Below are 17,870 nucleotides of genomic sequence, written 5' to 3'. Positions count from 1 at the left end.
GTCACCTGTTTAAAATTGACTTACACTTGTCCACATTGTTCCAAATATTCATCTTTTCAATTGCTGTTTTGTCCTTAGAGATAACAATCCCCAAATATATGACCTTCTGTTTTATCTTTATATTATAGTACGGGATTGTAACCAAAGCAATAACAATAAGATAAGAGTCCTGGTATAGTCCCGGTCTAGTCCCGGTCCAGTCCTGTTCTAGTCCCGGTCTAGTCCCGTTCTAGTCCCGGTCTAGTCCTGGTCTAGTCCCGGTCCAGTCCCGGTCTAGTCCTGTTCTAGTCCCGGTCTAGTCCCGTTCTAGTCCCGGTCTAGTCCCGGTCCAGTCCCGGTCTAGTCCCGGTCCAGTCCCGGTCTAGTCCCGGTCTAGTCCCGGTCCAGTCCGGTTCTAGTCCCGGTCTAGTCCCGGTCCAGTCCCGGTCTAGTCCCGGACTAGTCCCGGTCTAGTCCCGGACTAGTCCCGGTCCAGTCCGGTTCTAGTCCCGGTCTAGTCCCGGTCCAGTCCGGTTCTAGTCCCGGTCTAGTCCCGGTCCAGTCCGGTTCTAGTCCCGGTCTAGTCCCGGTCCAGTCCGGTTCTAGTCCCGGTCTAGTCCCGGTCCAGTCCCGGACTAGTCCCGGTCTAGTCCCGGTCCAGTCCTGGTCTAGTCCCGTTCTAGTCCTTAATAATGACGCTTAGTGGCAGCTGCTTGCAAATTCAGGGTGCTTTTATGTGGGGTTAGGCAAAAAGCTGTACCCCTATATATACATATATATATATATATATATATATATATATATATATATATATATATATATATATATATATATATATATATATATATATATATATATATATATATATATGTGTGTGTGTGTGTGTGTGTCATATGTAAAATGAACCCAGATATGTATACAGTACAGAACAAAAGTTTGGACACACTTATATATATTATACTTATACTTATACTATACACTTTATACATATATACTTTATACATATATATATATATATATATATGTATATATATATATATATATATATATATATATATACATATATATACATATATATATATATATATATATATATATATATATATATATATATATATATATATATATATATATATATATAAGGTGTGTCCAAACCTTTGTTCTATACTGTATATATATTCACTCACAATGGTCATTGTGACATTTTCATCTGTCAATAGGTGGCAGAGTTTATTCAACATGATGTGTTCCGTGGTTTGTTGCCCTATTTGTGTTCACAGATGATCGGCGTGAGTGTGGCTGTGATAACGTGTTGAAGGTCACACCTGACTCGGTAGGCAGGTCATTGTAAGATCCCCCATCAGGATCAGATAACATTTCTAAAATAAATGCGACATATAAACTAAATCTGTCCATGTTTTTCCTGTTTAAAAAAAAAAAAAAAGATCCCACACTGCGCTGGATTAAATGCTGCTCTACATCAAACGGCTCGTTACAAAAAAAAAAAAAAAAAAAAAATGTGTTGATCCTGATAAAGCCGTGGTCGTGTAACGTTTGCTGACTGTCCTACATGACATTTCAACGCACCAATCAGTCGCTGAGGAGCTGATTGAGCCGACTTCCCGACGCTGGGAAGTCTGCAGGCTGATTTATGGTTCCGCGTTACACCAACGCAGAGTCTACGGCGTAGGCTACGCCGTAGGGGTCTATTTATGGTTCTGCGTCGATTTAACGCAGAACCATAATTCAGGCTTGAGAGGGGGAAAGCACGCACGGCAGGGCAGCCGCACACGGATCTATCTCCTCCTCATCATCATCTGCGGAGTCGGATCGGCCGCCAGAGCCCCCTCAGCATCAGCATCAGCAGCCAGCCATCCTCTCCTCCTTCCGCGTCCTCTGCAGGGAGATGGCCGGCATCCTGGCGTGGTTTTGGAATGAGAGGTTCTGGCTCCCCCACAACGTAACCTGGGCTGACTTAAAAAACACAGATGAGGCGACGTTCCCGCAAGCCGAGGACCTTTATCTGGCGTGTCCTTTAGCATTCTGCATCTTTATGGTCCGGCTGGTCTTCGAAAGGTGGGTCCGGGCTGGGATGCGGGGGCTCTTCATGTCTGCCAGCATGTTTCCTGAAACAATGGCATCTTATCTGGTTTAGCCCACAAATCACCCCCGTTGATCATCCTTCTTCCGCAGGCCTGCAGCCTTCCTTGCCTTCCACGCATCTGTGCGTGCACACAGTGCAACTTGCCCGACCCTGCCTGTGCATGTGCCCATGATCCCACACCGAAATTTCAGGACTAGAACAGGCTCCTCTGACCAATCAGTTTGGGTTTTTTTTTGCATATTGGTGCTTTATTTGTGTCGTGGTGCATGCTGCATCACCACATCTTGGACTGTTATTGGCATCAACTTGGCACACAGTCATGATGGTCAGCAATGATTGTCATAGGAGCAACTTCGGGAAGTATTTAGTGGCATTTCCTCATATTTTCATTCACACGGAAAAAAATAAATCTAAGCGCATGTAAATATAACATATTTAAATCTGTGATATTAACAATTCAAAATGAAGTTTGTTGCTTTACATGAATTCATCTAGTTTTGAACTTAATCTGCATTTGTTCAAAAAACAAGACATTGTGCATTTTTAGTATTTATGTAATCCCAGACAATCTTTTCATTTACACAAACAACAAGCAATGATCTTGTTGTATTTACTTTTCCTTTAACAATTTTAATCTATTGGGCAGATTGACCAACGTTTAGATGAAACATGCTTTATTTGTTTAAGTAGAACACCACAGTAAAAAATATCTTGCTTGATCTACTTTAAAAAAATTAAGGCAACTTTTTCGCATGAGATTTTTATGTAGACCAAGAAAGACTACTTAATTTTTAGGATGTACAAAATTAATTTGCAAGTAAAGTCAACTTAATTTTGATAAATAAAGTAAACTTAACACAATTAAGTTGACTCTACTTGCAAAATGTATTATTTACATACAAAAAGTGGTTTATACAAAGACTAGTCTTTCTTGATCTACATAATCTCATGCAAAAAGTTGACTTATTTTTTTTAAGTAGATCAAGCACAATATTTGTATCAGTGCATATAATATTACTTAACTAAGTGGTTACGTGTTTAATTGCTGGAAGTTTTTTTTTCCATTTCACAGCTTTCAGATAAGAGTTAGAGTTAGAAAGCTTTTATTGTCATTGTGCATATCTGGTAGAGCAATCAAACTAGGACTTAAGACTATTCCCATGTGTTGTTTTCAGTAGATAAATACACATACAAGCATAAAAGTAGAGAAATAGCTCTCGTAACAAGCATGAGATGCATCAAAGTGCAAAATAAAGGTGCTAGATAAAAATTACATAATAAAGTGCATAAACTGACTTCAGGTCTGAAGTTTACGTTTTTTTAAGTGTGCCTTTAAAAAATCAACAACAAAGAACAGTGCAAAATGGAAACTTTGTCTTTCCTCCTACATCATCCCAGCAGTTCAACAAAAATGTGTCCCTCATGATAGCCTGTGTATGGCCACTTGTGGTCCAAATGCTAAGCTAGAGTTAAAAACAGATGTTTATGTCCAGGGGGAGGTTAATATTACCCAGCACCTGCCAAGAATGAATAGAAATACATTCATGCACCACTAACTGCCATGTGTCTAAGAAAGACATTGTGTCTGTTTTTATATAAAATGATGTCTGTCAATTGCAGGTTTATTGCAAGACCATGTGCCGTGGGCCTGAAGATCCAAGCCAACGGACCACAAAAAGCACAGCCTAACGCTATCCTGGAGAAGGTTTTCACTGCGATTACCAAGGTGCTACATGTGTTTTCCTTATGTTTCTTACACTGTCATAATTAGACCTGTACCATAAAGAACATTTTCTACTCTAATGCCAGCACCCAGATGAGAAGAGGCTGGAGGGCCTGTCCAAACAGCTAGACTGGGATGTGCGAACCATCCAGCGATGGTTCAGGCAACGGCGCAACCAAGAGAAGCCGAGTACTCTCGCCAGATTCTGCGAAAGCATGTAAGACAACATATCAGAGTTTTTTTCCATGCATGAAATAACAGCCATGTTTGCTTAAAAACGAATCAATCTCATTTGTTATTCCAGGGAAATCCATTACACTGACCATCATATATGCTTAAAGTATGTGCGCATTAGTACTTCCTTTTTGGCCCAGTTTTGGCATGGTTGATGGGAGTGACGACTTGATTTGAATTGGGTGCAATGCATCACCTTGCAATAATAACACACCCAGTGACCGTAGTAAAAGTAGGGATGATAGATAATGCTATCTGAGCACGTTTCATGTTTCTGTCAGTTCATTTGAATACTGCACGGAAGCAGAGCTCAGTTCTGCTTGAATAGTAAACACTTGGGGGAGCAACTTAGACAAATGCAGGCAGTAATGATGAGGGGAACATGTTTGATCAAAGTTTAAAATGCCTATTATAGCTCGAGAATCAAATGACCAAATACAACGGCCCAGAAGTGCAACAGCGTTAAATAAAACATAACAACGCACCATCCCACACAGGAACATTTAAAAAAACACAATAGAAAAAACAAAAACTCAGAACAGTAATTTCAGGAAAAGTAAAAGTCATAGAAATCACAGCAAGAATTGAATTGGTAGAATTTATTGTGCCATTTTTGTTGATCAGTTATTGCCTTAAGAATTTTAAGTAATTTCCCCAGTCAACTTCTCATCTTAGCCCTGTGGACAATCATGACAATGTGACACCACCTAGGTTTCCATTAATGAGACCTGTCACTTCTGTGGCTTTATGAAGAGCTCATAAATGCATAAAGACTGTGGAGTGTTAACAGTTAAATGTGTTCCAGTGCAAACCAACAGCCCCACTTAGGCCCACAGTAGCGAGAAGGGTAACCTTCAGTAAAGCTTTTGTCATCGGGGAGAGTATTGTCACTTATCGGTGTGATGTTAAAGGCCAGAGAGCACGTTTGACTGTCGGAGCACAGTCATGTCTGACACCAGAGGAGCAAATCTGACAGTTTGAGACGCAGGGAGCCTCACATCCACTGATTCGCCCGAGGCTGCTGTTCACGCAGGAGAAAACATTCGGCTGATTAGGCCGCTTGGACTGCCGTTTCAGCCTTTACAGAGGATGTCTTCTCTTGCATTAAAAAGAAAAAAAAGAGAGACTGGATTTATGCTCCCCATGAACACGTTTGGGGGTTTTGAACATGCCTGACCTGTCATTCATTCCTTTAAAACTATGCAAAAGCAGAAATCTCCCTCCACTGTAATTCACAGCAGATGCCATCTGGCTTCTCAATGGTTTAGTCCAGGTTTTCTGGCCCAGTTGGTGCAGGTCACCAAGCAGAGCAGACTTTGGTCCCTTCAGCAGGGATTGTGCTATAATTAAGGCCCCGTGCCCAGCTGTTGCAGCCTGATAAGATTGTTTGTTGCTTGGTTGTCTGGATGGCTGATCTGTTGTTCTATTTGTTCACTATGCAGACAGAGAGTATGTAACAGACACATTTGGTGGGAAATAATGAAGTTTCTGCATTGAGTTGTTTTTTTTTTTACAAGCTTTTGTTGTGCTACAGTTCAGTACTGTACATCTTTGAAAGAAAAATCACCATCACTTTACACTGACAATTTTCAAATTTTCAAACTTGAGAAGATAGAAAACTGAATAATAGATTAAACTAGGACCTTTTGCAGCTTGCTTGTGTTGTAGATTCTTTTGTATTCAGCTGTTTTTAGTCAGGACACACTGAGAGACGAGTTTGCTCTGATATCCTCAGCAGTCCTAGCCGTCTGATCCCATTTCCCTCCCTCCTCTTTGCTTTTACTGGGAACAAATTATGAAAAGCCAAATAATGCAATTCACTTGTATATTTTTCATGAAGAGGCAGGGTACAACATGTAATATAGCCCACTATATTATATTTTCCACTTCTTAATAACTGATATAGACTTCACTGGCTCCTTAAGTCAGTAATATGCAGTTATGCAAGTTTTTTAAGGAGCAAGGTTTACTTTCTGATGAATTAGTTGTGAATGAGCTTACCTTGTCCATATGCCATCACTGTTTGTCCGTGAGCTTAGTTTACTCAAATCCCCCCGATCACTCGGCCCTGGCTCTTTGTTTTGCAAGGATAAGTTGCTGCTTTTGTTTTGGGATCAATACGAAGTGGTCATCTGGCTGTTTAATTAGAACCTCTGGGAACATTTGAAAGGTTATATGACCACTTCTCCTTGATGCCAAAAAGAAAATCGCTCACCACATCTCTGCAAAACTGAGCCACAGGACCAGGGAAGCAAAATTCACATTTGACCAAAGTCTCAAAACAGGGGGTTGAGAGTTAATCCAGGTACGCCTGCTAAAATATATTTACTTCACAAACACAAAGGTGTTTCCTCTTTTGGGATGGAAAGAAAACAGCTGTGATACAGACGAGATTAAACTTTTTTCTACTGACCAGCTTGTAGATACCATCAAATCACCTTCTGAAACCAATGGCAATTTAAAAATGTTAAATAAAGTGTTTTTGATCTGCTTAAAAATGTCAAGGCTTCTCCCTGTCTGCATGGGCCACTTGGCTCAACATTTTCATGTAATCCTGCCAACAGAAATGCAGGTAAAGAAACAGCAGTCATTTTTTTGGCTCCTTAATGCATCAAAATGTCTCAATCACCTTTTTAACATAAATGTGATTGGACTCCGGCCTCAGAACACACCACCAATAGCAGCTGAGATAACCACCATCCTCATTACAGCTCTTCTTCTAACTGATACTTAGGTGTTTGATTATTTATACCTTTAAACAAACACATCTCCCCAGAAGCCAGTCGCCAAGACACCAGATTTACATGTAATACATGTTTATGCTCATCAGATGCTGATAGGGCAGCTAAGGGATGAGCAGTGCACATATGGTCTTGAGAGACAAGAGTGTGACCCCTTTTTTCCTGAAATTACTCACCATTTTGTGGCACCACGTTGAAATAACTATGCATCTTCACGCTTTTTCATTTGGGCTGTCTGAAATCACAGCTTGCTAAATCAAAGGAGATGAATACGCAAAGTAGAGACGGAACAGAGAGAGACAATGCAAGGCTTCTGCACAGTTGCTATATCAAACGTGTGAATGCAAACATTTGGAGCAAACTGGTGCTCAAGCTGTCCACCTGGAAAAAGGACACATTCCAGTTACATGAGCCATTGTTTTACTTCATAACTAGTCAGAAAGTTGACAGAACACTCTCTTAAGTCCAGGGTTTCATCAATAAAGATGAGTTTTTTAAGGGCAACAATATCGAAGCAGCGCATGAACTCAATTCTAACCATAACTCTGACACATTACTAATAAATCAAATGTGTAACTGGTGAGTTGCCATTAAATAAGGTGCAGCAAAAAGATTGCAAGAAGCTTCCAAGAAGCTTTTGGATGACAAACAGAAGAAGATGTCTCCTCTACACACGATTATTATCCAGCTGTATGTGAACGTGTATCAGATAAATGACAAAAACCTTCTGTACCCGACTTCAGAGCGAAAGTCTATTTATGGGAGTCAGTTGGCGAGTTGATGTATTATTATATACATAGCAAAGAAAAACACTCGTTCAACCAGTTGCCATGCAACAGTCTTTACTTTGTGCCAGGTACATTCGTCCACTTGATTTGGTTTTAGAGTACTTTTGGTCATGCAGAAAAAGTTGCTAATAAAGGCTCCCAGAGGCCACGTGTTAGCTGGGTAATAGTTCTCCTGGTATTTATTACAGCTGAATATGTTGAACAAACACCCACGTAAAAGCACCGGTTCTGCCTTGTGGGCCTGCACTGTGACGCTGATGTCCATTCACCCGACTCTCTGTTGGAGTCCTCATGTGATGTTATCAGAGGGTGGTTCCTTCCATGAGACAGAAGTTAAACTTTGCTTTCATTGTTCTGTTTTGGTTCATGAATTATGCACAAAAGTGTAATTTACATATACAGTAAACTGCAGATGAAAATGTCTGCAGTAAGGCTATGTGTCTTGTTTTTATGGTGGAAATGTGTTCAAGTCAATAAGCAGCACAATGACCTGTCAAATAATTTTATATTTGCTGACTGTTAACAGTGTGCATGTAAGCCATCTCATCCTTCCTTTGATCATAAATATGTCGGCTGAAGCAGTTTCTTTGCTGTGAAATTCAAATTCAGACGTCATGATCTCTTGAAATATTTCACTGCAGTTGCTGTAAATGATGTGCCACGTTATGTAAAGCACAGTGCAGTAATTGTAGCAAATGGACCTCACCGGGAAGTAGTCAGCGATGTCCCACTTCCAGTGATAAAGTCTGCACTGTAGCGAGAAAGGCACAGTAAGAGGACATCATTCTTATACTGTGCCAGTGTGTTTCACCCTAAAGAAAATACTACTACTAATCAGTAGTATACTGCACAATGTACACATTTTAAAACTTTGTCATATATTAATATACTAATTCACTAGTCAATTCAGGTGTATTTATACAGAGCCAAATCAGGGCAAATGTAATCTCAAGGCACTTCAACAATGCCGTTCAGCTCATTCTAAATTAGTCCAATTAATGCAAAGCCAGTAAAATAGGAATAATAAATATTGCTTTGCTAAGAAATCCAACAGATTGCATGAAAACCTTTCTTCGATTAAATCCCCCATCCCGAGCAAGCATCAGGCGACTGTGGAAAGGAAAAACTCCCATTTAACTGGAAGATCCCTCAGGCAGAACCAGATGCAGGAAATTCAGGAACATAGATTATATCATTGTTTAGGTATTTCCAGTTAAATTATGCTTTTACATGTTTACATGTTATTTTTTTTGTTATATTTAAAAACTGGAGGAACAAAAAAATAATAATGTGTTTCCTCAGGATTACTTAAATGAAGACAGATAAATGAGTTAAATACTCAGTCTCATACCGGATGTATTTCTTTTATGTATTTTAGGTGGAGATTTACGTTCTACCTATACATATTTACCTATGGGGTGCGTTTCCTTAAAAAGGTAAGTCTTACTTCAGCTTCCTGATATAAATGTTATTCCGGGGTCCGTTCAGGGTTTAGTGGTTTCGGGATTTCATCTCTGCTTTATGCAGATGACGTAGTCCTGTTGGTGTCATCGGTTTACGGTTGATGTATGCCCCTGCTCTCAGAGAAGGAGACCACAAATACAAGCAGCTGAAATAAAGATCGGCATGATTCTTTCTCAGGGATAGGATGAGAAATGTAGATATCCAAGAGAGATTTGAAGTATACTCAATGCTCCTCCACAATCAAGAGGAACTAATCAAGGTGGTATCTGGCTAGGATGCCTCCGTGAGGCCTCCCTGGGGAGGTTTTTCAGACATGTCCAACTGGGATAAGGCCCCTAGGCAGAATCAGGACACGTTGGAGAGATTACATCTCCCAGCTGACCGGGAAATGCTGCAGTGTCCTCCCCAGAAGAACTGGTGTGAAGTGAGGTAGCTGAGGAGAGGGAGGTCCGGGCCCCCCTGCCAACACTGCTTCCCCTGCAACCCAAACCAACATACCCAGAACTTAATGAATGGAAGCGAGTTAACTAAATATTACTGAAATATGAGGCTGAGACGGCTTGATATATTTCCTGCATGCTGGATATTTATGAATGTACAGGTTTTATAGCCATCAGAGCAGCGGTTGAAATAGAGTGGGAGAATTTACTGAGACAAAAGTTGCATGACAAAGCATTTTGCAAAAATAGTTCACTCCACTCCCTGGGAGTCGTCGCTGCAGGCGCCAGCCTCCAGCCTCTGTAGGATTTACTAATATAGAGCAGGTCTGGAGAGGAGTGCAATAGGCGTAAACTCAGGCAGTGATGAGTCACTGTTTGCTTACGATTTTAATACAAGTATAAAACCCTCTTGGCTCCTTGGTTGTCCAACTTATATTATGTAATGCTTATGACAACATTTACTGGCCCATGAGTTTCCTCACATAATTCAGTACTACAGTCATGTCTTTCTTTTAGAAGTTAGTTCTATTTTTGTTATGTTTTGCATCCTCAATCATAATGCTGTTTTGTTTGTCAACTGTTTTTTGAGTTGTTCTTGTTGTTTGCAGACCCCATGGTTATGGAACACTAAAGAATGCTGGTACAACTACCCTTACCAGGTAAGAGTCTACGCCAATGCTCTTAAGACAACAGTATCGCAACCTGTGAAATATTCTTTTGTAATACGTGCTTTGTGTCTGCAAGCAGCCACTGACCGTGGACATCCACTACTATTATATACTGGAGCTGTCGTTCTACTTGTCATTACTCTTTTCCAAATTCACTGACATCAGGAGGAAGGTAAGACTGCCTGCAAGCCACGCAAGAACACGCATCATACATTTCCGATCACAATCATAGCAAAGACGTCATTGTCATTGTTTGGCTGCCCATTTCCACCGAGACTGAGTCAATTTTAGTTTCTGCCTCACCGACGTTTGAAATAGCAACACAGAGGCAAAGGGAGAGCGATCACTCTATCACTTCCCACATACTGACAAGTGACTACTTTGCACAATTAGAAAGAAAAAAAAAAAAAACAACACTGCTTTTTTCTCAGCTTTTAATTTGTTTATTATAATAACTACATCAGACGCACTTTTACCCTTCAGGGAGTAGCAGCGGGATAATAGAGCTATTTCACAGCAATCATTTTGATGCATCCCGGCAGGAGAAACAGCTATAGCTGAGTTCCTTTAAGTGAGTCATGACAGGTATTTACAGTTCTGTAACTGCTACATTGTGTTTTCTCATATCTGAGATGTCGTTTACTTTATATTTTGTGAAGCTCAATGTCACTAAATTTAAGTATTTAACTTTATACTATTTAAATAAACTACAAATAACTTTTACTTCCTATCTTGTAAGTGCTGAACTGTTAACGTGGTTTTTAAGGGTTTGCCAGCGTTTGCAAGCAGTGAAATTGAGTCCACACAAACATTTGTAATGGTCACCAGCCAACTTCATTCCACTTCATCTTCTTTTTCGTAAATGGCCACACTTTTTGGTTCATTTAGTATTAATTTGCATGCCTTCCAGTCATGGGGTCCGGTCGAATAGACACAAAAAAGGTGTGTGTGTGTGTGTGTGTGTGTGTGTGTGTGTGTGTGTGTGTGTGTGTGTGTGTGTGTGTGTGTGTGTGTGTGTGTGTGTGTGTGTGTGTGTGTGTGTGTGTGTGTGTGTAAGTGTGTGTGTGTGTGTGTGTGTGTGTAAGTGTGTGTGTGTTTTTTTTCCTTGGAACGTTACCATAACACTGCTGTAAAACGCAAATTTATGGAAAGATGACAAGAGAATGACTTTTGTTGAAAAGCTGATCTTGCCACAGTGAGAATCCCAACACGCTTATACTCAGTGGTTTTAGTGGGATTAGGAAGCATTGCATAACTGTTAAAGAAGTTAATGTAGGATAAACAACATTTAAGAAAGTAAAGCCCTTATATGTTGTTCATACCCACCTTCCTTCAATTATATTTATTTACATTAAACCGTTTAGAAGAACTCATGAGGACTGAAAGGATGCTCCAGTGTTTTCTATTCTTAAGGAGATGGTGAACTAACCATTCATCCTCCTTTCCTGAGCAGTTAAGAGGCTTTTACTTTGTCATCACCTCTGGGTCCTTTGACTCTGTTAGGAACCCTCTTGAAATGACTATTTGACCGGAACCATGTTCTGACTTCTGCATCTAGTCCATCCCCAGCTCTGCCCTCTCCACAACCACACGCTGCACTCACAGCAGGCCCCACGATGCCTCGCCGTGAGCCTTCACTCTGTCATCTCTCTGTTGACTGTTGGCATGTTGTCTGTTTTTGTTTCTCCTTTCAGTTTTTTTCATGCACAGCACTACACTGAGGAGGTCCTCTGCATCCCCTGCCAGTTCCAGTATGTTCCTCCCTGCACACTCTTGCCTCACTTTCACTCTGTTTCCTGTGTCATTACTCTTCCTCGTCATTCTCCTTTTCATTCACTTGCCTTGTCGAAATGGCTCTTAGCGCTCTGAGCTGCCATCCAGACGTTTAGCTGGGTAAAGACTAAGTAGATGACTGCTTTTCCATGTCCTTGTCTGCATCTTGAGTTAGTGGGATTTCAAACCTTTCCCAAAGTTATTCAGTCACAGCAGTGACGAAGTAACTCATTTAAAATGAAAGAACCTTTAAAGTTAAGAGGCTTCAGAGATGATTTTGAGATTGATGTATTTCAACTGGACGAAGAGTAAAACACATGGCCTTTTTTCAAACACTATTACGCCACATAGTGTTCATGAATGCTCGGACACTGATGGTGTATATGCTATTTTTTTATTTGTCTAACTCATGATACGTGATGCATGCAGTGATGTTTTTGAAGTACTTGCTGTAGCTGTGTGACATTTCCATGGCAACTGTCTCCGCAGGACTTTCTGATCATGTTCCTGCACCACGTGGCAACAATCTCTCTCATCATATTTTCGTACGTGAACAACATGGCACGAGTGGGAACTCTGGTCATGTGTCTCCACGACGCTGCTGACGTGCTCATAGAGGTGAGGAGGATGATGATGATTAAACGTCGCAAGGCAGAACTTATCCCAGTTAAAATCAGCCGAGGGGCAGGGTGCCTATCCCATAAACTGATTTGACCTCACAGACAACTCTTTTAGTATTAACCAAGACATGTGATGCTCTTTTTTTCACAAGTTGACACATGGTCTTTTTTGGAGCTCATGAGAAGTGAGATAGAGTTTATGTTTTGGATATAAAATATAAAGAAATCCTGGTAGTAGGGCTGGGCGATATGGACCAAAAGTCATATCTCGATATTTTCTAGCTGAATGGCGATACTCGATATATATATCGATATTTTTTCTGTGCCATAATTGGGGTTTCCCCCAAAGCATTATAGCATAGCATCTCTGTTAGCTTCATTTTTTCTGAGGCAAACCCTTAAAAAAACAGTCAGTTTTAATACAAAGCTTCGTGCCAAATGTCACACAGGTACCTTTATTAACAGAGGTCTGCACAATATCAAAATGTATAAAACAAATGAAATAAAAATAAACTGCCTGCATATATAGAAAAAAAATGCTTCTTGTATAAAATAAAACAAATATCCCTTTCCTGCATAACAATTAAATTAAAATACACTGTGCAATTAATACAATGTAGACAGTAACAGGCAGACTTTTCCACTGAGGTTGACAGCAAATAACAAAACATTTGTGCAAATCTCAAATAAAACATTCAAGTCAATTTGTCACAAAATAAGCTATATCAAAATCATAAAAAAATATATATTTATATATATTTTTTTTAAATCGATATAAACGATATTGTCTCGTACCATATCGCGTTTGAAAATATATCGATATATATTAAAATCTCGATATACCGCCCAGCCCTACCTGGTAGTGTATTATTGCTGGTGACCTTATCAGCCCTTTCTGAACAAATATTTTTTTACGCGTAGGTAACCGTCCATAAAGTGCCATGACTGTGTATTTTTCTGGGTTTCTGAGTCAGTAGTGAATTCACCCAAATATATATGTCCTCAAGTACAGAAATAGTCTTTGTTTTTCAATCCACAATTTGTCACCTTCAGTATAAACCTGCACAGATCACTGGGACTTGGCACAGACACACAGAGCCTCATATTTCCGATCTGCACGAGTAGAATTGCATCTGTGTTCAAGCCTGACGTGTATTTGCATTAACGCAGTATCAGAACCATTTTATTTTTTAATAACTCCTATTTTTATAACCCAGGCTGCCAAGATGGCCAACTATGCCAAATGTCAGATACTCTGCAACCTTCTGTTTGCAATGTTTGCAATTCTCTTCATAAGTTCCAGACTGGCAGTTTATCCCGTCTGGTAAGTTGTTCTTTTCACTTTCCTGTTAATCATAGTTATGATCCTTCTGGTAAATGATTTTCATCCTGTAATGTTGCAGAATTGCCTTTGCATTCATGAACAAATGAGTTTAAAGGTAAAGATTCAAATCTTCAACATTAGATGTCTGAGTTTCTCAGCAGATCTCTGAAGTTTATGCCTGAAACTACATGTCAGAGCCACCGAGATGCCAGTACTTTATTATCTTTATTTGCCTTCACATTTTTAGCTCAGAAAGATGTCTGTGAATTTGGTTGCAAAGTACAGTAATAGTTACTATGGATACAGCTTTAACCTCTGAAGGAAAGCAAACCACTGTGATGCTGGCCAGTAACTGCAAACCGCGAGAACAGTTGGATGTGGCTTTTAAAACATTAAAGGAGGATCTGTCATCATTTCTAAAAAGGACTTCACTTTTACTTTGAATTCATTCAGCACTTCAGTTGTGGCTAATTTCATCCAAACAATTGAAAGTCCCATCACAGTGACTGAACAGTAAAAGAAAGCAGCAATTATAGCAGGCTATTTTGTTTAATATTTCCACATCAAACATCCTATTTTAGTCCGTAAAAGCATGCAGATTAGACACCAGTCGCAGTGGGATTATGTTTTATACAATCGAAAGGAAACATAATATAATTTCTGAATTGGCTGCTCCATTTTTGTAACACTTTTACTTGATGTGCATGTAGTAAAACGTTGTCATGAGGACCTAGATTTATGTAATAAATTGTGATGTTATTGCAATACTAATCTTAATAAAGAATCAGACGATTACAGACATACATTAACTTGTGTCACATTCACAGCGTTTTAAATGCCTTCATCAAGCTCTCTGCAGCGATCTGCCTTTGTTCCCACACTCTATAATGTTAACCTGCATTACATTTTAGTCAGCCCCCTCCACCACGTTAGTAAAGTTGTCATTACTGTCAAGCTGTTGCCATGGCTTCAGTATCTGGAGGATGATTCAGAGAGAACCATTTGCTAAAAAAAAAAAAAAAAATGGTCCAGAGTTACTTCAACACAGATCCTCAAAATTGAACCATATTTCAAAATAAAGAGAGGCTTTGCTCTACTTTGTCCTTTCCATTAGAGGCCTTTCAATTATTGAATTATGTTAGTGGCCTCTGTTTGGTTTTGTCTGATTTTGACTATAAGAAGTACAGTACACACAAGAGTTTCTTTTTTAAAGCAATATTTGGAGTTCATTATCTCCCTCTCTTCTGTTACTCCTGAAGGATTTTAAATACCACTTTATTCGAGAGTTGGGAGATTGTAGGGCCGTACCCATCCTGGTGGGTCTTCAACTTGCTTCTAGTCCTGCTGCAGCTCCTCCACTGTTTCTGGTCTTACCTCATAGTGAAGACGGCATGTAGAGCCATCTCCAAAGGAAAGGTGAGTCACACTACACTCAGCTCCTCCTCTGCATTGTTCCTGCATGTATACCCTCTATTGGATCATGAAGTGGTGTTTTGCTGTTATTGCATCTATTTTTTATTGTGCTGTGTTTTAAAATGAACACTTTTGATTTTTTTCCTTTTCTACTTTTTATGGTGCTGCAACCTTCAAGGTGGGGAAATGGAATCCTTTACATGTAAGTAGCCATGAATCAACATGTTGCAATTTGTACTTCCTGCATTTTATTTAAACTGTCAACAGTTTATTTTCCACAAAATGGAAATCTTGAAAGCCTGGCAAGGTAGATTCCCCCATGACTGACTGCTCATACGCTGCAAAAACTCAAAATCTTAACAAGAATATTTGTCTTATTTCTAGTTAAAATGTCTCATTTATAGTAAAAAAAAAATCTCATTACATTTAAAACAAGACTCATCACTGGAAAAAACAACAATTTTCACCTGTTTCAAGTAGATTTTCACTTAAAATAAGTAGAAAAATCTGCCAGTGGAACAAGATTTTTTTGCTTGTAATGAGAAGATAAATCTTGTTCCACTGGCAGATTTTTCTACTTATTTCAAGTGAACATTTACTTGAAACAGGTGAAATTTTTCAAATAACAAGTTATTTTTCTGGTTATTACTCTTGTTTTAAGTGTAATGAGATTTTTTTGACTAAAAATTAGACATTTTAACTAGAAATAAGACAAATATTCCTGGTAAGATTTTGAGTTTTTGCAGTGTAGCACTGTATTCTCAAATGTGTGCTGTAAAGAGTCTCTCTGTCACTATAAATTGAATATTTTTTTCATGGTACATATGAAGCAAACAAGCTAAAACGTTTTTTACAGACTAAACATTCAATCAAAACAAAAATCAACACATGATTCCATGATCATTTTATATTATGAGTTTTCCTAGACTGAAGTCTGCAGATAGTTTTTCACGGCCTGATCTGCAGAACACACCCCGTCTCGATGGGGTCACTTGTCATGCACGGCCTGCGACGGATAGGAATTGTAATGAGAAGTTTGGACTCTCCAAATATGCTTGCAATGTCTTCAGGTGTCTAAAGATGACCACAGCGACATAGAGTCCAGCTCTGACGAGGACGACAGCCCCCCGCCCAATCAGAAGCACCACAGCAGCGCCACCAACGGGACCAACAAAAACGGGACCAACGGTTACCTGACGGGAGCCCCGTATCCCGACGAACACTGACTTGACTGATATCGATGAATGCGGGTCACGCTGCAGACACCGACCATTCATCAGCGTGTGTGTGTATTTCTGTGTGTGTCTATTGGAGTGTGTGATGGAGGCCTGAACGACGTCATCGCCTCGTCATGGTCTGGAAGGTCCCGATACATCCAAGTGAATGCGGTTTTTGTTATTTGTTCTTTACTCATTTCTTTTGCGCCGTTTATTCTCTTCATCTATATATTTGCATCAAACTGCACTCACTGAAAAATCAGAGCACTCCTTTTACTACAACCCACTCAGAAGATCCATCTAGCCGACTATTGACAGCATTTCACTTTATGGTGTAAGCATGCTACTTTAACTTACAGCTGTCTGGCATTGTGTACGGAAGCAGGGGTTGTTTTCTCTCTATGTTTATGTATTTCTATGTTATTTAATTTTTATAAACACGTTTGCAGGCTGTAGTCAGACATGACAGTGTTATAAAAAAAATCTTGAGCATCCACACAGCTGTGTTTTTCACATCATTTAATGAGTATTAGCAAAATGTTGAACAGCTCGGTTTAGTTGTAATGCTACACTCCAAAGATTTGCCAAAACACTGATTTTTTTTAAGTTTGTTTTCACTCACAAATTGATAGTAATGTGAAGTTTACTCACATTTGAAAATATTCTCCACTCCAACTGTGTATGAGATGTGAATAACAGTATTACGCGTGTGCGTCAGATCTGGACGGATGCTGCATTCCTTACTGACTCCTTTTGTTAGGTATTCTGGTACATTTCTGGTAAGCATTGCATTAAAGGCCATTTGTCCTTTTATGAGGTACAGACATGAACTGTTTGAATTATTCAATTAAAAAAAACCATGACTGCAAATATGTTTTGCTGTGTGTTGTATGCAAGTAGAAGTTGTTTATTCAAAGAGTCCATACTATGCTGATTTACAGGCTTGTGATTTTACTTTGAGCGGTCTAGTGAAGAGATTTACATTTATAAATGTTTAAAAGTTGAAAAAATTAATAATGATAATACTTGAAATGCTTTTTGCACTTATTTTTAACTGCCAAAGTCCAGTCTGCTCTGATGTTTTCTTTTTCTGTTGACTTGTTTCACCAAACATACAAAAGTCACTTCATACGTCCCAAAAAAAAGTGAAATCCAGCTTAATTTTTTTCTCCAGGTTTTGCCACGTTAAATTAACCAAATTGAGCATGAAACATAAGGCAGATAAAACATCCAACATCATACCATTCAATTCAATTTGAATTCAATTCAATTCAATTCAATTTCATTGTATTATCCCCCAGAGGGGAAATTCCCTTTAAGGGGGGGATAAAACCATTGCTATTTTTATTCAACATTTCTTCACAGCACAGTCCCACAGTTTG

General features: G+C 39.4%; 1 protein-coding gene across 1 annotated transcript; it reads left to right on the top strand.

Annotated features, from left to right (window-relative positions):
• The first annotated feature begins 1,744 nt into the window (after window positions 1-1,744).
• cers6 (ceramide synthase 6) lies at window positions 1,745-17,352 on the top strand. The gene is made up of 11 exons (XM_061724478.1): window positions 1,745-2,055; window positions 3,704-3,809; window positions 3,893-4,023; window positions 8,948-9,005; window positions 10,082-10,132; window positions 10,221-10,313; window positions 12,404-12,532; window positions 13,752-13,858; window positions 15,118-15,274; window positions 15,450-15,473; window positions 16,342-17,352. Exons 1-11 carry the CDS (start codon window positions 1,886-1,888, stop codon window positions 16,495-16,497), a joined length of 1,182 nt encoding a protein of 393 aa, XP_061580462.1. The 5' UTR covers window positions 1,745-1,885; the 3' UTR covers window positions 16,498-17,352.
• Window positions 17,353-17,870: the final 518 nt, after the last annotated feature.

The sequence above is a fragment of the Cololabis saira genome, chromosome 6, assembly GCF_033807715.1.
Source record: "Cololabis saira isolate AMF1-May2022 chromosome 6, fColSai1.1, whole genome shotgun sequence".
NCBI lineage: Eukaryota > Metazoa > Chordata > Actinopteri > Beloniformes > Belonidae > Cololabis > Cololabis saira.
This window is presented reverse-complemented; position numbering and strand designations above follow the sequence as displayed.